Consider the following 21,861-nt stretch of genomic DNA (forward strand, 5'->3'; position numbering starts at 1 on the left):
TGGTCCAGGGCTACTTGATGTCACAATGCAAGGATTCCTGTTTGTTTGTCCTGCATGATGCGGCGAGCTGTTTACTTATTCATATATTCATGTGTCATTTTATTTATTTTTGAATTACCGTGTTCCCCGTAAGCTGCCCTGACAGGCATTTTAATTGAAATGTATTCACCCGGCCGCTGGAAAACGAGGCACCGTTTTGTGAAATGTCACTCTGAAATGAGTGCGAGAGGAATGACACATTTATATGCTGTACAATTACCTGTGCCGTATTAGCCTGGTCTGTGTGTGTCCGCTCTCACCTGGAGGAGAAGCAAGGCATGATGCTAACAGCGACAGGTGGCAGTGAGCAGATGACGGTAGCTGAATCTAAATTTGCAAAAATAATCCTAACTCGTGTAATAAAATACAATTAACAAAAATAAATTGAAAGGTGCAAACAAACAAACAAACAAATAAATAAATAAAAAATAATAATAAAAGTATAAAAAGGACACTGTGTAAATAAATTAAATACATTTAAAAATAATAAAATAAAAGGATAGATGGACGGATAGATAGATAGATAGATAGATAGATAGATAGATAGATAGATAGATAGATAGATAGATAGATAGATAGATAGATAGATAGATAGATAGATAGATAGATAGATAGATAGATAGATAGATATGATGGATGGATGGATGGATGGATGGATGGATGGATGGATGGATAGACAGACAGACAGACAGATAGATAGATAGATAGATAGATGGATGGATGGATGGATGGATGGAAAGATAGATGGATGGATGGATGGATGGATGGATAGATAGATGATAGATGGATATATAGATAGATAAGATAGATGGATAGATGGATGGATGGATGGATGGATGGATGGATGGATGGATGGATGGATGGAAATATAGATGGATGGATAGATAGATGGATGGATGGATGGATGGATGGATGGATGGATAGATAGATGGATATATAGATAGATAAGATAGATGGATAGATAGATGGATAGATAGATGAATGGATGGATAGATAGATAGATAGATAGATAGATAGATAGATAGATAGATAGATAGATGGATGGATGGATGGATGGATGGATGGATGGATGGATGGATGGATGGATGGATGGATGGATGGATGGATGGATGGATGGATGGATGGATAGATAGATAGATAGATAGATAGATAGATAGATAGATAGATAGATAGATAGATAGATAGATAGATAGATAGACCTTGGACTGGAAAACACACACAAACTCAAAAGCTGATCTGCATGCACACATTTAATTTCCACTTGAGGTGAAATTAGATTCATGAATAATAATCTGAGAGCATTAGCTCAAATCATTCCGCTCGGAAACCCGACAGACGGAATTATTGAATCGTTAAAAAGAAAGAGCGAGCGAGTGAATTACCCAGAAACCCTCGCTTACCCACAGATCTGCCGCATTCTTTTAACTCGCGTCGTCAAAGAGATCTTTAAATACACAGTTTTACAACACAGAGGATCTGATCCCAGACCAGTGATCCTGGACACACACTGACACAGTCAGCATGCATTAATGAAAGAGTTTCATACACTCATCTCTCCTCTGACTCAGAGCTTTATCTGAATATCTGACATTTTATTTCACTTTTCAGTGCACATGAAAAAGTTATCATTCTTATGATAATACAATCTAATACAATGTCTAATATAATATGCACACATAGTCGTGTGATATAATAATCTCCATTTATACATCTATCAGCCCTAGCTTTTGTGTGAGCTTTACTCTCTTCTTTGTGAACTGAGACCCGTGAGAGCGATGAAACTCTACACTGCTGAATCTCTTCTACGTTTTATTCTGTAATACTTTATTTATTTAATTTTTTCCATGTGTGTGTTTCTGTTATGTTAGTATTAGTTCTTTACTGTAAGAGTATTATTAATATTTAGATGGGATTTTTATTTTCAGTTTAATTTTAGTTTAAGTTTTAGTAATTTTGCTGTCTGTGTGTATATGTATGTGTGTATGTATCTGTGTGTGTGTGTGTATGTTTGTGTATGTCTGTCTGTGTGTGTTTGTGTGTATATGTATGTGTGAGTGTGTATACAGTATGTATGTGTGTATTTGTGTGTGTGTGTATATATATATGTGTTTGTGTGTGTTTGTGTATGTCTGGGTGTGTGTTTGTGTGTATATGTATGTGTGTGTTTATGTATTTGTGTGTGTGTGTATATGTATTTGTGTGTCTGTCTGTATGTGTATGTGTGTGTTTATGTATTTGTGTGTGTGTGTATATGTATTTGTGTGTCTGTCTGTATGTGTGTGTGTGTGTGTGTGTGTGTGTGTGTGTGTGTGTGTGTGAGAGTGAGTGTGTGTGTATATATTCATGCATTAGGAATTAGTCTCAAGCTCTTCTTTAGGTCTTCACAGGTGACCAGGTGTTTGTATGTTTTGAAGGTCCGTGAGCATGTGTAAACTGTGTGATTAATGATGTATTAATTCTAGGCTTGATGATCATAATGAGAATGTACATTACATAACTAGAAAAATATAAAAATCAAACACACACACGCACTCAGTAGTAAAGAGTAATGCACAAATTTGCCATTATTCACTCTCTTTGCTGATGCATTAAAATGATGAAGTGCGGCAAACACACACACACACACAAATCTCATCTGACTAATTCAAATGCAGTGAAAGTGAATTAAAGTTTTTTCCACTGATGCCTTAATGTGGCTGTTGTTATGGTTACGGTTTGCCGAGGGCTTTTCTGACTATTTATCCTGCTGGGTTAAAAGGCATTACAACAGAGAAAACGCATTTCACTCTTATTTGTTAATTTTTTATTATTCTTTCAGCCCCCCACCCCTCTTGTTTTTCCGTGTCACCATCTGTTGATGGAAGTGTTGCACTCGTTTCAGGATCCGTGGGCAGAATTTCACGGATTTCAACTGGGCTCTCAGACAGCCGATTTAAATGGGAATATTTTTGGAATCAATATTGATAATCGAGACTTAAAGGGGCTTTAAAATCCTTCAGCTAAAACTTTTCAGCTTGAGCAAAACAAGTAATTCCACTGGCAGTGAAGCTGGCTCTGATTTTAACAGCGTTTGCCAACTCGATTTTTACATTTTGTGAGTCAGTGGAGCATCCGTGATGCTGGAGAGACTTTGCTAGAATGGTTGCCAGGGCATTGTTATGCGGTCGCTAGGGTGCTCTGTGTGGTTGCTAGGTGTTTGAGATAATATTCTCGTCTAGAAAGCTTTAACACTAGAACTACCAAGGCAGTCATTTTGACTGTTTTAAAATTTTGCAGTGTAATAACTTTGTTGAAATAAAACCCTTGATGAAAATAGGACCCTGACTTTTCCTAAATGTGTCTAAATTTTATTCTTTCATTGATATTTTATTAAAATTACAAGACACAAAAGAGTTTTGAGTATTTCTAACTTGAATGGCCATAACAGTCATACTGACCGTATGCATTTGCATATGACCGTATGACCATATGCATACAATTTTTATTGTAATTTTACAGCATAATATTTTTGCTCGCTGAAACAAATATTGGTTACTAAATCAGTTCGTTTTCTCGCAGTTTATTATATTTTCATATTTTTTTCCCATGATGGTCAGAATGACTGTTTTGGCCAGTTTGGCGCATATGCGTTTCATATGTGCCCATAAATGCATATTGGGGATGTTTTTGTAAGTTATTGTATTCTAATATCCAAGGATGAATACATTATTAAGAAAATAATAGAAAATTTATCACTTTCAACTTTGTATCTGTAAATGCAATAGCTGTTCTGTGGTTGTCGATTAACTAATACATTTTCACATACATTAGAATTAAAATGTTGTGTTCTGATATTTATTAGGGCTGGGTATTGACACAAAATTCATAATTCGATTCGATTTCGATTCACAAGCTTGCAATTCGATTCGATTTCGATTCCGATTCGATTCAATATGGATTATTTTGGATGTCAGGTACAATAGATGGCAAATTTTCTCAAGGAAAACAAATCTCTGAACTAATGCTGTAAACTATGGGAGTTGTAGCCGACTATAATATTGAAAGTAAAAATGAACTGATTTGTATACAAACACTTAAATTACACTTTTATTTATTTTTATAATAATAAAGTTATATGAAATATAAACATTTAAATGGTGGCTGTCATAAAAACCTGCCAGATTTATTCAAACATGCATTAAAAATTGAAGAACATTAAAAATTATAATGAATATGTATTATGGTGCATATATTTAGCAAAATGCTCCTCTAGAGTTACTTGTTCTAGCTGACTAACGAGTTTATGGTCACTGGATATGGTTTTTCTGAGGTAAATGTGACGTTACATGACATTGTTTACAAGCGGTTTTACTGACGTCTTTCCACGGTTGAAACACTGATTGGGCAATTCCATGTCACATGATACGGATTTCGATAAGTTGTACCTTTTAACACACTTTCAGATGTTCATTCATGTTTATCTCGCGCTGTAACTGGTGTTATTAAAGCGGAAGAGAAGATCACGTGCTTCTCTAGAGCTGCGCCAGAGCGATCTCACGCCACAGCGACACAACGCTATTTATGTTTTTGAATTTCGTAAGAAAATGGACGTAATTTGAAATCTGAGACGTTGTTTCATATCAATAGTAATAAAGCACAAAGATCATTGCGATTTATTGGATGGGATGCGCTAAACAATGTTCCATTCATTCATCAACTGAAAACAGGATGACTAATCGATTCTTGGGATTTAAGAATCGATATCGGTTCGTAAAAATGAGAATCGATTAAAATCGAGAAATCAATATTTTTTTACCCAGCCCTAATGTTTATTATTACCTATCCTAACATTACAGATCCATTTATTCTTAGATTTGATATAGCTTATTGAAATTATATGCAAATAAAGTATGAGCGTTCAGAATGACTGCTATGGCCATTATAGTAGTTATAGAAATCCGGTAGTTCTAGTGTTAAAAGCCTGGAAGGTGGAAGTTATGGAAGCAAAATAACCCAAAATTGACCATGCAGTGCCTGAAAAAAGCTGTGGTTTTGCCTGTTGTGTCTTGCATTTAAAGTCTGAGGCCGGTTTAAACGGTGGACTTTTGCTCTGAAAGTCCCACCTTCATAAGAGGCATGGAAATGATGCACTTTAAAGTTAGTGAATGTCCGATGTCATCAGCATGTTAACAACGTTTTAGACAGCCGAGGATCCAATTTACAGCTGCGCTCTCGTTCCGCCCTGCAGGAGAGAATTACAGGTGAACTCCAAGCTTAACGCATTTCATCAAGGAGAAATATATATATTAGCAGCGTGACGAAGCAGGTTGAGTATTATTGTGCACGAACATCTGAAATCTTGGGAATAGAAAGCGGATTGAATTAGACCTTCAAGTGCTGCAAGAAGAGCCAAAGTTAAAGCTCATTCTCATTTCAATCTTCAATGTTGATGTCATTACACACACACACACACGCGCGCGCACACTCTCTCTCTGGCACGGTATGGTGGGTCCGTCTGGTTTAGGCCAGCTGGGTAATTGAAATGGCATCTTATTACCATGTGAAATAGTTTATTGTGAAGTCTCAGGATAGAACGACTGATGAAAATGAACGAAGGTTTCTTGGCGAAGAGAAAAGGGCCGAGTTATGATTCTTAAGGGAGCAGTTGTGAAGATCTTTCTCCGCCCGAGAGAAGGACAGACACATTACTGAGATTAGATTAGTTTTTAAATACTCGCACAGGGTTTTCTTCAAGAGGAGTTCAGCAGGACTGTGATTTATTCGACATTAGCAAAGGGCCTTCTCACCTACTCATTTTTAAGTTTGTTGGTGACGTACAGCCTTAAAAAAAAAATACTATCCAATTAAAAAATGTGGAAAAGCCTTTGAAAATGCATGTTTTTTTTCTTCAGTATGACTGATATCAATATAGTGTGACAAATTTCACTCAATACACATACTTGTCTGTATATCTGTCTATTATTCTACTGTTCTGTCCCTTTTTTGCACTCTTTGGGTGCTTTCACATCTGTAGTTCGGTTCATTTGGGCCGGACCAAATTATACTTTGTAGCATTTTCAGGCGTTTTGGTTCCTTTTCACACCACACTGATCGCTGTGGTCCGAATCAATTTATGAGTTGATAAAACGAACCAAAATGCAGTCACGTGACAACATCCACATCACTCGTTGGCCAGATGTGTCTTGAACGCATTTCCATAACTGCACTTCGTTTGGTCAGAATTAACGTGCGGGAAAATTCCAACCGAACTCCGGAAGTAAACAAAGAGGTGGAAAATCCGGCTGACAACACGCCGCTGTTTACTATGGAGAGACGACTGCGTGGGCTGAATGTATCCTTGGTCATATTTTATTAAATAGTTTGTCTACACCACTTTAGACAAAACAATAATATTTGAGAATGAAGCGAGGATGCGGCTGTTAATAATTTCTATCAGGCCCCGCACCTCCTCACAACTCCAAGTTTGTCCGCGAGCTGCCATGCTTAAAGTATCAAACGAACCACAAACAAACCGCTCCAGAGTTCGTTTCAAAGTGTACACCTGCCTCATTTAGTTCGGTTGAATCGCACTGGATTTCGTTTTCCCCATTGGTGCGGTTTGTTTGGTCAGGTATGAATGCGGCGATCGCACTCGGGTGCGCACCAAAACAAGCGTAGGTCTTGGTACGCTTTGAAACGAACTCTGGAGTGGTTCGTTTGTGGTGAGAAGGTGATCCGACCTCGAACAGAACCAAATGCCAAAGAACTGCGCATTTTTGGACTAAACCAGTTGCCGTAGTCAGCTGCGCTGTGCATTATGGGATGAGTAGAGATATGTTTGTTGACAGTTTGCACTTTAAGCATGGCAGCTCGCGTCGAAATGATTAACATTATTTTCGAGCCGCATCCTCGCTTCATTCTCAAATAATATTGTTTTGTCTAAAGTGGTGTAGACAAACTATATAATAAAATATGACCAGGGATACAATGAGCACACGCAGTCGTCTCTCCATAGTAAACAGCGGCGTGTTGTCTGCCGGATTTTCCACCTCTTTGTTTACTTCCGGAAGTTCTGTTGGAATTTTCCAGGGGGCCAATCTCTAAGAAAAAATTGAAGCTTCCCCGGGCGCCGCCATTGATTAGCAGACCATCACCTGCTGTTAGCATTCCATTGACTCCCATTCATTTTGGCGTCACTTTGACAGCGAATAACTTTACATCTGAGGCGTTTAAAGACTCCATTTGTCCATTATTTATTTCTAACTGTGCGTTCACACCGCCGGCGGCGAGAGCGTCAAAGTGGCCGGAAGCCATTCATTTTCAATGAGAGCCGGCGGCGAGCTCCGGCGAGGGCGGCGCGGCGCGTCTTGGACAGCGAGAGCGGCGAGAAGAGTTGAAATCAAGTCAACTTTATGGTAATAAGCTATGACGCGGTTCGGCGGCAACGGCGGCAACCAGTCGGAATGTAGAAGTCCTCCGCCTGAGGGAATACGAGAGAACACAATTCTGTAAACTTTGGTTCCCACCACATTAATTCCTAAGCAAAATGGAGGAAAAATTAATAATTTCTGTTGCGGGTTTCCCGTTATTGTACGACTTGTCATCCATGGTGTTGTCAGTTTGATTAGAAAAAGCTGCGCAACACTATTTATAGGCAACATTTTCACGCTAGAACTTCTTTGAACTAAAAACGCTTGTTTTTTAAGCAGGAATGCAATTCATTTGCTCAAAATAATAATGATTTTGACCAATTGCAGCAACGGTTTTTGTGGCCCCTTTAAATAAAGTTTTTTATAAAATCACGCATTCTAATCTACGTCAGAGCGTCAGAGCGTCCCCGAATCTTTCTACGGCGTCGGTGACAGGGCGGCGAGAGCGAATTTTGCCGCTCTCGCCGGCGGCGGTGTGAACGTACAGTAAAGAAACACGAAAATGTATAAAAGACTCCATTACCTTATATCTTACACTCTCAGAAAGAAAGGTATAAAAGCTGTCACTGGGACAGTACCCTTCAAAAGGGTTATAATATGTACCATTTAGGTACTAATATGTACACTTTAGGTACAAAGGTGTAATTTTTGAAAAAGTACCACCACAGTGACAGCTTTTGTACCTTTTTTTCTGAGAGTGTACGTCAGGGGTCACCAAACTTTTTTCTCTGGGGGCCACATTATCGTTCCTGACTGTGATGGGGGGCCGGGGCCGGGTCAGCTATATAACATAGAATTGTATGACCCAGACCAAAATGACCACCAGCAGGCCTCATTGTGTAGTAGAGATTACTAGCCTGGCACAGCCATCCCCACTACTATATCCACACTACTATATCAACACTTGATTCCTGGCACATATTTGTTTATCTTTACTAGTGGTTTGCAAAAGTTGTAATCGAGTCTTCACACTTTGTTTTATTTAAAGTTATTCTTCACAAATAATCGTTGGTCCACTGTTCTTTGTAAACTCTGCACTCTCTTTTAGGGGTGGAACGGTACACAGAAGTCACGGTTCGGTTCATACCTCGGTTCAGACATCACGGTTGGGTACAATGAAGGCAAAAGCAAAACAAAAATGCAGAAGGCTTGTGCATGTCTCAGGCTGGACCACCAAAAGAAAAATAAATGTCTTAAGCCTTGTATTTTTTTTTAAATAAGTTTTATTAATAAAGTAAAGGCATAGAACCAGTTTATTTGTAGTGCACTGACAATAGTTTTATATAATTAGTTCATTAATTCAATTAATAAAAATACCTTGATATGGTTGGTAATTGGACCTGAATTAATTGAAAATTAATCTGCTACATTTCAGATTAATATATTTGTTTTCCTTAAAAATGTAATTCACAGTAACTTAAACACTTTGCAGTTTGAATGATGTCCTGCATAAACTAAATGACGGAGTATGTTTTTATGTTTCCACTGTTCGATCGCGGCCGCGCCACACACACACACACACACACACACACACACACACACACACACACACACACAAATATAAGTAAACACTTTACGACTTTTCGATCGCGCCCACACCTCTCTCTCAACATATTCCAGCATTGCAATCTTTACTGCAGCCTGCTTCAGAGCTTCAGAGCTAAGGTGGAGCTACAGATTAGGTGTCCCTAAGAATCCGCGTATCTAACAGTAGTTCCGCATTACATTAATTAAATTGCACGCAAGTTTTATTTATTTTTATACCGTGTATTCTCCGTGTAAATGTATGCACCAAACTGTGACGCCCGTACCATGACGTACCGTCCATGACGACTTTTGGGGATTGCTTCATAGGGCCGATTCAAGTGGTGGGGGGCAGAGGGGCTGGGGGGCCAGTCAAAGGGGGGTGGCGGGCCTGAGTCGGCCCGCGGGCCTTAGTTTGGTGACCCCTGGTGTACGTTATGGCCCTGTAGAAGCAGTTTTTGTAAAAATAGGCTAACGATTGCGTCACAACCAAGCGACTCTCTGTCGCACAGTAGAGAGATTACCGTATGGACAGGAGGAGAAGCTCGCGCGCAATCGGGGGGACGTGGAGGCAAAATGACAAAATAATCAATCAGAATACTTAGCAAAAGTGTCTCCTGCTCCGAGCTCACGGACACCTCAACTCACACTCTCCGTCTCTGCAAGTTTCGGAAGGGAATGATTCAGATTTCTCTCGGCACAGCTACTAGAAGACAGACGGGTTGCTCACGTCACATCTACGTCGTCAAGCTCAGTTTGAGTCTGCGCAGTCGCTCCGCCATCAGGAAGAAGAGCTTCTAATTGACTTCGCTTTTCTCTGTTGAATCCAGTGGGGTCACTGTGTCCATTTCTTTTTCTGTCTATGGAATTTTCCCGCACGCTAATTCTGACCAAACGAACTGCAGTTATGGAAATGCGTTCAAGACACATCTGGCCAACGAGTGATGTGGATGTTGTCACGTGACTGCATTTTGGTTCGTTTTTATCAACTCATAGACTGATTCGGACTAGAGCGATCAGTGTTGTGTGAAAAGGAACCAAAACGCCTGAAAAATGCTACAAAATATAATTTTTCGCCCTTGGTCCGGACCAAATGAACCGAACTACAGATTTTTCACCTACATCTTTTTTTTATCTTATTTTTTATTTTGATATATTTTATTTTTAACTGTTATAGTTGATAGACAGTGTTTTATGCTTATTTACTGATGAATTAATTTACACCTTTTAGTTTATTTTTATTAATTGTATTTTAGCACGTGTTGGGGAGACACAGAGTGTGACTTTTGCATGCTTTTATTTCATTTATTAATTTGTTTATTTATGTAATTCAAAATTTTATTTGATCCTATTGCTCTTTGTATTTTTTTATTTAATTTTGTATATAGTTGCACATGCTAAATACATGCTTTTGTATTTATTTATGTATTTATTGTATGTATATTATTCAGTTGAATGCAGATCCCCCAACATCCGTTCACGTGATCATGATAGTGCATGTGTAAACCGTGACGTGTGTCACCTGATCACGTGTGAGCGAATCACCCTCTTTAGTTTTCACTCCTCGCAGGAAACATTGCATTAAAATGATTTATGATGTTTAAGACAGACCGAGAAAACAATAGAGTATTCTAAGAAAGGTAACTGGCAGATGTGCAGCGTTTACCATTATTCATGTCACACGTTCCTTGAATTTCAAAATGCATTATTTGTGGAAGTCATCTAAGTGATGCATGACGCAGTTTTGGCCGTGCACTAGCGTGGCTCTCGGCCAGGATCAGGCCCCAGTAATAAAGAGTCTGTTGAGTAAGTGTTTTCTCCTGTTAGGCGAGAGCGTTTCAGCGTGAACTCCTGATGTGTGGTGTGTTCAGGGCATTCTAGATGTGTTGTGTGCATGCACACATGATGCTAAACCCTGAAGCTGTGTGTGTTTTCATGTTTATATGGTTCATTTGGATCATGACAGTGCACTCTCAGAAAAATAAAGTACATAATTGTACCTTTAGGGGTACAATGGCTTGTCACTCGGGCTGTACCCTCAAGGCTACAATATTGTACCTTAACCTTTAAAAGAAACGGTACATATATGTACCTTTTAATGCTTTTTGACCCTCAAAAAGGTACATATATGTACCTTGAGGTCCACCTTTAATGTAGATTGTACCTTGGGGGACTGAACTGGAGAAACACACACTCGCTGAGCGTTGCACAGTCCAGAAGGTGAAAGGGTCAGTGTGGCCTTGAGAAAATGCTCGACGGCACATTTTCCTGTTGTTCTTGGCGTTGATATTGATGATGGAACGGGACACTATAAAAAGCGACACCAGTGAACCCTTCATGAGCTCAGATCGCTCAATATTCCCTCCGGGACGGATCCAACGCAGCATTTATCTCCCTCTCTCTGAGGAGTCCTTCTCTCAATCGCTCACAGGGACATTAAGTGTGACAAATCCAATTACCGTTCGCCTCAGTAATTAGCATAAGTGCCAACGTTTATGATTGTCATTTATTTACCAGACTCAAGGTGCAACAATACTGGAAGCGTACGTTAAACTGCCCGTTCTCTGCGTCGGTCGGTAATTGTTCCATTGCATTTATATCATCTGCTTTTTCTTGATCGCCCGCTGAGACTCATTTTGAGCTCTGAGAGAGAGAGATGGTGTTGAGAGAAGGGTCGTGTTCGTGTAGGAAGATCAGGTCAAAGGCAAACATTCACACTGTGGCTCTTTGACCTTCATAGATGTGAATCTGTCACACCGTGTTTGTTTAAGTCACCATTAATAATTGTGTATTTTTTAATCGTAATACAATTTCTTACATTTTAATACCCTGATTCTTTGATATATAAATAATATTGTACATATTCTTTTTGGGATAAAAGGACCATGGCATAAATATATACAGTGCTGGTCAGAATTATTTGCCTTTTTGGTAAATATGATCAAAGATGGCTGTAAAACATAAATCTGCATTGTTTATCCTTTTTTTTATGCAAAAATCTAACCTTTTATTGAAGTAAAAGAATTGAAAGTGGGGGGAAAACCACATTATGAAATAAATGTTTTTCTCCAAAACACATTGGGAACAATTATTTGCCCCCTTTTATTAAATACTTTTTGCATCCTCTTTTTGAGTCTTCTCCTATAATGCCTGATGAGTTTGGAGAACACTTGACGAGAGATCAGAGACCATTCCTCCATACAGGATCTCTCCAGATCCTTCAGATTCCCAGATCCATGTTGGCGCTTCTTCTCTTTGGTTCAGCCCACTCCTCTCCTATAGGGTTCAGGTATGGGACTGGGATGGTTATTGCAGATGCTTGGTTTTGTGCTCAGTGACCCATTTTTGTGCTGATTTTGATGTTTGTTTTTGGATCACTGTCCCGTTGGAAGATCCAAACATGGCCCGTTATAAGATTTCTAGCACTGGCTGTCAGGTTTTTTTGGTATTTGATTGAATCCATGATGCCATGTCTCTGAACAAGATGTCCAGGACCTCTGGGAGAAAATTAGGCCCACAGCATTAAAGATACAGCAGAGTATTTCATTTTACACATGGGGTACTTTTTTTATCCCTGTATGAACCAAACCCATATTAAGTGTTTGCTGTTATCTTGGAAAAAGGAGGTTGCAAAAAGTATTTAATAAAAGGGGGCCTTTAAAAATAGTATTTAATAATTGTTCCCAATGTGTTTTGGAGAAAAACATTTATTTCATAATGTGATTTCTCCCCACTTTCAATTCTTTTACTTCAATGAAAGGTTTGATTTTTGCTCATTTTCTAAATAAAATATCAAAAGGATTAACAATGCAGATTTATTTTTTACAGCCATCTTTGATCGTATTTACCCAGGGGATCAAATAATTCTGACCAGCACTGTATATATTGCATTCATATATAAATAATAGTAAAATATTAGATTAAAAAGCCATTTATATGTCACCTTTATTTCTATAGCGCTTTACACAATACAGTTTGTTTCACAGCAGCTTTACAGTGGTAAACGGGAAAACAATGATTCAGTGATGCAAACAGAATTCAATTCTGCTGTAAAGCAGCTCTAAAAAGAAAACCGTGTGATTGATCAGCGGACGTCAATGAGTTCGGTTCAATACCTGTGTCAAGTTCAACTATGGAACCAATTCAATCATTCTATAAAGCCGTTTATCTATAGATGTCATCATCCAGCTCAGTTCGGTTCTCATCCAATAGTGTCAAGTGTAGTCAATAATATTGCTGAATATGAAGTGTCCACAATACATTTAATAAACTTTATGCAGTTTTACTTTTTTTTTTATAGTATAGATATATAAGCTGTTTTCCTCATGGGAACCAAAAATGTCCCTACAAGGATCACACACACACACACACACACACACACACACACACACACACACACACACACACACACACACACACACACACACACACACACTCTCACTCTTTTCTTGATCCGTCTTTCTCTCTGACTCTGGATCTCTCAGTGAAATCAGATTGATCATTGTTGATAATCAGTTGGTAACGAGCCAGAGTGTAAATGAGCTTTTAATGTGCTGGTTTTAAGAGGCAGAGGAAAAGTAGTTTGAGTGAGAGTCCGTCATGAAGTGCGGCAGATTGAACTCACTTTAAAATCTCTGGTTTGGATCCAGACAGAATCTGAAGAGCCTTCAAACAGACCTCAACAACACTCGTGTGTGTTAAACTCAACTGTGGGAATCATTACTGGGGAGATTTTTGTTTGCATGACCATTTTGTTCCCATTTCTGCTTTACATTTAAGAATTCAATATGTAAATGACTAAATGAAACATTTCCAATATGTCCCTCCTGACTCATATGTATAATTTTTGGCATAACATTACACACACACACACACACACACACACACACACACACACACACACACACACACACACACACACACACACACACACACACACACACACACACACACACACACACACACGTGTATGTATATATGTAGATATATATAGTATATACATATATGTATATATGTATATATAACACACGCACACACACACGCACACACACACTCACGTATATATATTTTTTTTTTCATATTTTAAATACATATTTAATATTACATTTTAATATATATATATATATATACATTACATTTATTACTAAAAATATTTTGTTTCTTTGAATTGAATTATTTAGCTATTTTATTTATGAGTAGACCGTTTTGAGTGTTTTCCGTTATGATGTCATTTCCAGACTGCCGTGACATCTTGTTACCCATGATGCTCCGGGAGCTGAGCGAGGCGTTGGTTGTGGTTGGAGACGGGCATCAGGACGAGAAGAGGAACAGCGTTGAACTCCTGAACAACATCCTGGAAGTGCTGAGCCGCAACGACGTGGTAAGAGCCAATCAGAGATCAGCGCACTAATACACCAGCCAATCACAGCAGGAGTCGGTGAGGTCAGGTCGTAAAGATCATATTTACAAGTTGAACGCACATGAACGCCACCAGAATGTTGTTAATACGAGTGGGAAGCTCAGGATTTCAGAAACTCGCCCTCATGTTGTTCCAACCCTATAAGACTTTCGTTCATCCTCAGAACACAAATTAAGATATTTCTGATTAAATCTGAGAAATGTCTCAGGGAGAGTAATTACTGACAGAATTTTCATTTTTGGGTGAACTAACCCTTTAATGCAAAGTAAGCTAACTGCTTACACAATATGTTATAGCATTATAATATAACAATATAATATTGTAAATACTTACTGTATTTTTGTGTAATTAATTAAGAGAAAGTGCACCGCCATCTTACTCCGACGAAAGTGACTTGAACGCACATGCCGTGGTAAACACGAACTTCCCAGAAGGACTTGAACGCACCAATACACTCAACCAAGAACATGAGAAATTTCATTGTATTTTATTCAATACTGAAACAAATATTGATTAAAAATAGTTAATGTTGCACTTTTTGAGTAGGAATTTGAGGGTTCAAATCTTCCAACTTTCCGAGGATTATGATTATGATTATAAAAATGCATCTATTCAAACACACACACGCACTCACCTAGATGTAAAACCCGGAGCGGTTTTTTAATTACTAAAATGGCAGCAGATTACACTCGTCTGATGCTCTAATCTCACTTTCCGAAACGGTGATGCATTTAGACACTGAACTTCCTGACCTTCCACTTCCACAAAGAAACCGGTGAGACGGAGAGAGAGGGAGATAATGAAAGAGGTCAGGACACAGCTGTGTGTTTATCAGCGCTGCCTGTTTAAAACAAATTGTTGCTCAATCTCACACAAAAAGTCATTTTAGTGTGTGTGTGTGTGTGTTTAACATTGGTCCTGCTTCTCTAAGAGGAAAGTTCTGGGTTCAAAGCAAGTGAAGTTCTATCGACAACATCTGTGGCGTAACTATAAGTCTATGACTGCATACATTTCTGATAATAAATATATGCAGTGATAGACTTGCAGTGGAAGTAGGAGGGGTTAGTTTTAAATCGGAAGATAAGGAGAGCACTTGACTTCATTTGTATATAAATATGAATGTATATATGATATATACATGTGATAATATAGTATAATATACAGTAATACATTTTACTTAATTTTAAGTAATATCAATTTTATTTAAATGTATTTATATTAATGTCCTTATATTATTATTTTATATAAATATTGCATCATTGTATATTAATATTTGTCATTTATATATCAATTACTTTTGTATTATTTCTTAGATTTTTTTTATTAATAATTAATATAATTTAAATAATATATGCAATATTATATATATATGTTTTTTTATATTATATATATTATTTATAGTCTTAATTTTTTAACGTCTATATACATTTTGCCAATTTTGTAATTATAATTGTAAATATTAATATTTGATGTCTTAATATTAAGATTTTTTATATACATTTATGAATATATTTGATCAATACTGCTTACTATTTATTACATAAATATATGTATTTACATTTATATATTTATTTAAAATATATTTTTTATATATGTCTTTATATTAAAATGGTTATATAGTTTAAAGTTTATTTAATTATAATTTTAAATCATGTTAATATTTAATATATTTAATATTACTTACCATAAATTTAAATTTAAAATTATATAAAATATAAATAATATATACATTTTCATAAGAATATTTGTAATATGTCTTAATATTGAACAAAAATATATACCTGTATTATTTATATATATATACAATTTTAAAATATATATAAAATTATATGATATGATATGATATTATTTTATATTAGACATTTATAATACAATTCGTGTATTTATTTATTTTAATGGGATGAAAAGTAGTTTTAATCATAATTTTAACAGTGGGACTGCTTTTATAGAGACACTTCTTGTTATTCAATTAAGGTTTGATTTATCTCTCTGTATGTCGTCCTTCATTTTCAGTGGTAATCAGTCAGTCATGCCACAAGTGCATGGAAACACAACAGTGTTTGCACTCCTCAGGAGATATCAACCCATCAACCCTAAATATAGTTTATATTTATATATAAAACTCTCTGAAAAGTTTTAGCATGTTATTGAATAAGGCAATGTTAATGTATTTGGTATGGGTGGACTAGATCTGCTATGCTCAGCTACTGCACAGCACGTATGCTAATGCTAATCGATACACAGACACGCTGCTGTAAACATGTAAGACATCCTGCTGCTGCATAAATACACATGAATACATAAATCATGTAGCAGATCTAGACAGGTGGAACTGGGGGAGGTGGAGGGTTTCAGAGGAAACCCAGCAAACAGTCAACCAGACTATATGTGACCCTAGACCACAAAACCAGTCACATGGGTCAGATGTAAATAAGCTTTTCATTGATGTATGGTTTGTTATGATAGGACAATATTTGGTCGAGATACGACTATTTGAAAATCTGAGGATGCAAAAAAATTGAAACATTGAGAAAATCTCCTTTAAAGTTGTTCATTTATGTTGACGATTGTGCAGCATTCACTCACAAAAATACATGTTTTATATATTTACGCTAGGAAATTTACTAAATATCTTCATGAAACATGATTTTTACTTAATATCCTCATGATTTTTGGCATAAAAGAAAAATTGATCATTTTGACCCATACAATGTATTGTTGGCTATTGCCTCAAATATACCCGTGCGACTCGAGACTGGTCACGTGATCCATGCTCACATATTAATGTTGATCAAGCAATCAGATGTAAAGGACCTATCAGCCTGAGTTGCCTGACTATTATAAGCGTGTTTACGAGAAACTGTTTTAACGTCGGACTAATGACACACTTCACCTTTAGCTTGTATTGAACCCATACAATTCCTTAAGTAGCTGTTTGTGTTTGAGAGGAGAGGAGAGGCGAGCGGGTCAGACTGAGCGACTGATGAGGTTGATGGAGTGTTGAAGAGAGAGCAGAATGAAGATGTGACGGGGTCATGACCTCTCCTGCCTCCTCTCGTCTGCTCCTTTAACAGGATTCTGAGAGCGTTTCACAGTTCAAATAAACAGCGATCGAGAGAGACGTGTGAGGAGGATGCTCTCTCTCTCAGGGCATGTTTCATGCTGCGGTTTGAATTAAACTCTCCTAGAGGCTTCAAAATATTATTCACATCAAAAGATTCCTCTAAAAATACGTCTGTGAGAGCAAGTGATTGACACACACATACACACACATTACAGTGATGCTGGGATGAGAATGAGCTGTCTAGGTATTTCTAAGGCCGTGTGTCCACCAAAGCTGGCTAAAAACGCTAGTCTCTGCTGTAAACGCCTAGCTGTGGCGCTTGAGAGTGTTTTTGCAGCGTTGCGTTTTTTCAGTTGAGACGCTTCGCTTATGATACGGAATATCCGCGAAAGTGTTACTAGTATCTCATTTCACACATATTTTGTTTCTGTGTTGATTCCATATTAAAATGTCGATACAGTGTAATGGATTTTCTCTGGCTCTTGTTATAAATTATTTTTTTCCATTATTATGCTTGTTGTCGTCCTCTGTTGATGCTGTACAAGCAGAATGTGGCGGTTGGTCGGTGTGGTTTAGTCCCGCCCCTCCTCCACTGTGATTGGACGGTTGGGTAAAAAGTGACAGTGATGAGCGCTGCGTTTTACCCAAAGCTGAACATTCTTCAACTCTCGGCGACCTGTAAAATGCAGAGTATAAACATTATATAAACAACTCTAAAATAGACATAATATAACATTTCAGAAAAATATATTATTTGTTTTGATTTTGGGTTGAAATATGAGCTGGACATGCTGTTGACAGGTGTGATTCATGTGTGTGATGTGAGACTGACGAGGGAGCGCTGTTGTGCACAGAGAGAAATGGAAACTGTACCGAAGGACAGGCTACAGGTGCCATAGATATCTGCACACACACACACACACACACACACACACACACACACACACACACACACACACACACACACACACACACACACACACACACACACACACACACACACACACACTCTGCAAGGATTATAGATGTACATGATTAAGCCGTCATCCACTGACCAGAGAGAGAGAGAGAGAGAGAGTGAGAGAGAGAGAGAGAGAGAGAGAGAGAGAGAGAGTTTGTGTCGTCAGCTGAAGTGAAGAACTGAGAAACACAATATGAAATGAAATACTCCATGTAGAGATGAACAGATGTTTCTCTCTCTCTCTCTCTCTCTCTCAATCCCTCACTTTATCCGCCTCTGCGTCATGAAATTAGTGAGTGGGTGGTAACACACACACACACACACACACACACACACACACACACACACACACACACACACACACACACACACACACACACACACACACACACACACACACACACACACACAGGCTTATTCAAGTGTTATTTAAGTATTATTTCTGTACAATTATAGTATTTATTGGTAACACTTTAAAACAAAGTTTCTTTTGTTAACATTATAAACTAGATTAGTTAATTTGAACTAACAATGAACAATACTTTTACAGCATTTATTAATCTTAATGTTAGTTTCAACATTTACTAATACATGTTTAAGATCAAAGGTTGTATCTTGTTAGTTAAAGCACTGTGAACTAACACGAAGGTGAACATTTTTGTTAATAAATGCTGTAAAAATATTTAGCTTTTTATTAGTTTGTGTTAGTTAATGCATTAACCACTGTTAACAAATGAAACCTTACTGTAAATTTATTTATATTTTGATAATATTTCCATAATTATGTGCAAAATTGTAATATCGCATAAAACTTTCCATTAAGATTGGTTTCCATCCAGAACAAAATAATCACTTTCTGAGAAATTGGCACAAAAATAACTGTAATAAAGAAGTTGCTGCAATCAGGGAAGAAACCGAGGCTGTTTTTTCCTCCATAAATGAGTTGCGTCTGTGAAACGCTGTCATGTTCGGATGCTGGTGTTTGGGAACAAAATCATGTGAGACGCTTCTGGAGGAAATTAAACCAAATCATTCTGATGACAGACTTCGGCTCAGGCGTTTCAGAGTCACCAAGCCAACATTTGAGATGCTGTGATGTGATTGGTCCGCTGGTTTGTCCAGTTATCCAATCACCACCTCTGCTGAGGCATCACATGTTGCCCCTCGAGGGATTTATTCGTGCTGAATTGTGCAGCAAAAGATCAGGAACATGTATTAAGATTTAAGTTGAGTTTAAGGGACTTTTAGAAATTGACTATTTTTTAGATCCAGATAGGTTTTAAACTCTCAGCATTGATTTACAAAAACAAATAAAAAGAAATAAAAGGCCTTTAGTTGACATCACACACACACACTCATCTGGGCCGTTCCAGAGCTCTTCAGTCAGATCAATACATTTAAACAATAAATCAGTGTGAAGGAACTAGAGAGACCAGACCTGCAACTAAAACACAAACACACATTTCACTGTTCATTTGTAGCATAGTTAAAAGAAATGGGTGACAAATTTTTTTTTTATTCTGTCAGCATTAACTTATTTCACGCTGCTCTTTTCTGTGCAGTGAACGTGAAATGGTGTCCAGGGGCTGTAGAGGTTCATAAATGACAACATCACGACAGTGACTTGTAATCAACGTCTTCTGAATTGTTTATGTGAGAAAGCAACACAAATTTAAAAGGCTATTAACTGAAAATAAATCTAGCTTGACAGCCGTGGTCACCGCTCACCTTCATTTGTATGGAAAAGAGCAGTTTATTATGGGATAATTTACATTTTGCCTGAATTATTCCTTTAAGATTTGTAGCTTATAAACAGGAAACATTGAGGTGAGGAACTCAAGAGTAAATCTGTGTGTTTGTTTTAATTGTGTGACTTAATGAGAAAATCTTTGACTATTTGGATGCAGTGCGGGTTCAGCGCTAGAATACAAATGATGAGCGTTTTGTCTCTTTCTCTTCCAGGGAGACACATTTCAGCACATTCAGGACATTGTGTCGTCTCTGCTGAGGACGATAAACCGCACAGTCATCACCATGGGCCGAGAACACACACTCATCGTGAGTTAAAGCCACTAGATCCTCTCCATTCCCTTTCCTCTTCCCTCTATTAATGCTATTTTACAGTTAATAGGGTTTACTAAGCCAAGTATCGCTATTAATATTCCTCATGCTTAAGAGTCAATGATGTAAACAAAGGCCAAATGTGATATTTTGAGATTTACTTTTACTTGTGCTCCTCTGATTGTGTTATATGTGGCCAGAACAGAAACATTTACTGCATTAAAATACACAATTTTATTGACGTCATCTGAAGTATCTCAATTACAAACAGTTGGAGGGAGGAAGAAGTGCATTGTGGGAAATGTAGTCTTTGACTATCTGAATATTGGCGTATAAAAATACATTGATTATAATATTTGTTATTCTATATATTTGTGTATATATATATACTGTATATTTTCAAGTCTGAACATGTAGACAGGACAGATACGGTGTGGAAGACGTGAGCTTGAACCTTACGTACTCTAGGACGCATGAAGTGCTGATCTGTGTGTAAGAAAGTGTGTATCAAACACGGAGAAAAATATATCAGTGTTTGTGAAATTCATCATAAGGAATCTAAACATTGAAGCTACAATGTCTGTGAGAACACCAAACATTTACACTTTAATGATGAGGAAATTCCATGTTGCATTAATGGGGCGTTCATGTCATGATGAAATTACCATAATTACCCGTTTCCGACTAGTAATCCTGCTCGTGTTTTTGTCAAACTCGCAAATTACAACTCACAATTTAACGAAAACTCTTGACTTTTCCCACCGATTTGTGTCGTCATATAGAAACAATCAAAATGGCAGCAGCTTCAATTACAGGCAAGTGATTAGGCCTGCACGATATTGAAGAAAAGTGCAATATGTGATAACTCATTAAATAATACGATAATGTACAAAACAGTAATTGAATAAACAAATGTAAAAAAACCTACTTAGTCTTCACTGTAGGAATTAAATAAATGCTGATTCTTATTAAAACTACGCAAGTTATTCAGTCAAGAGCTGTGAGTGATTTTCTCTTTGTATTTTGTTGTTTGATTAACATTGAAAAGATAGACGGCAGGAGGTTTATTAGGCTGCTGTCACTTTAAAGGGTAAGTCTCGCCAAAATTGAACCTAGGCTCTTTTTGTTAATCTACCCGAGTCAAACTTTCGTGAAAAAGCATAATTAGAATGGAAACGCCACTTTTAAGTTTGACCGTATTTTCGTTTTCGGTCAAATTGCCTTTTGAATGGGAGAGCTTGAGGCACGACTATGATAGCATCAAAATCTCTATTTTTAAAACACTAAGAAGGCTCGACACAACATGAAACTGTGCTGGAAGTATCACCAGAGGCTCTACACATGAACTCCAGCATTGAGAACAGTGTTTGTGTACGTTTTATTC

At 37.5% G+C, this 21,861-nt stretch overlaps 1 protein-coding gene across 3 annotated transcripts in view; it reads left to right on the top strand.

Annotated features, from left to right (window-relative positions):
- Window positions 1-21,861, top strand: part of dock2 (dedicator of cytokinesis 2) — a 124,078-nt gene that overhangs the window by 43,245 nt on the left and 58,972 nt on the right. For all 3 annotated transcript variants that reach the window (XM_081383380.1, XM_081383382.1, XM_081383381.1), the window contains exons 25-26: window positions 14,210-14,352; window positions 20,379-20,474. In XM_081383380.1, the coding sequence (XP_081239506.1) occupies window positions 14,210-14,352; window positions 20,379-20,474 (239 nt within the window). The remainder of the gene's footprint in view (window positions 1-14,209; window positions 14,353-20,378; window positions 20,475-21,861) is intronic.

The sequence above is a fragment of the Scardinius erythrophthalmus genome (assembly GCF_964197995.2).
Source record: "Scardinius erythrophthalmus genome assembly, chromosome: 13".
Taxonomy (NCBI): Eukaryota; Metazoa; Chordata; class Actinopteri; order Cypriniformes; family Leuciscidae; genus Scardinius; species Scardinius erythrophthalmus.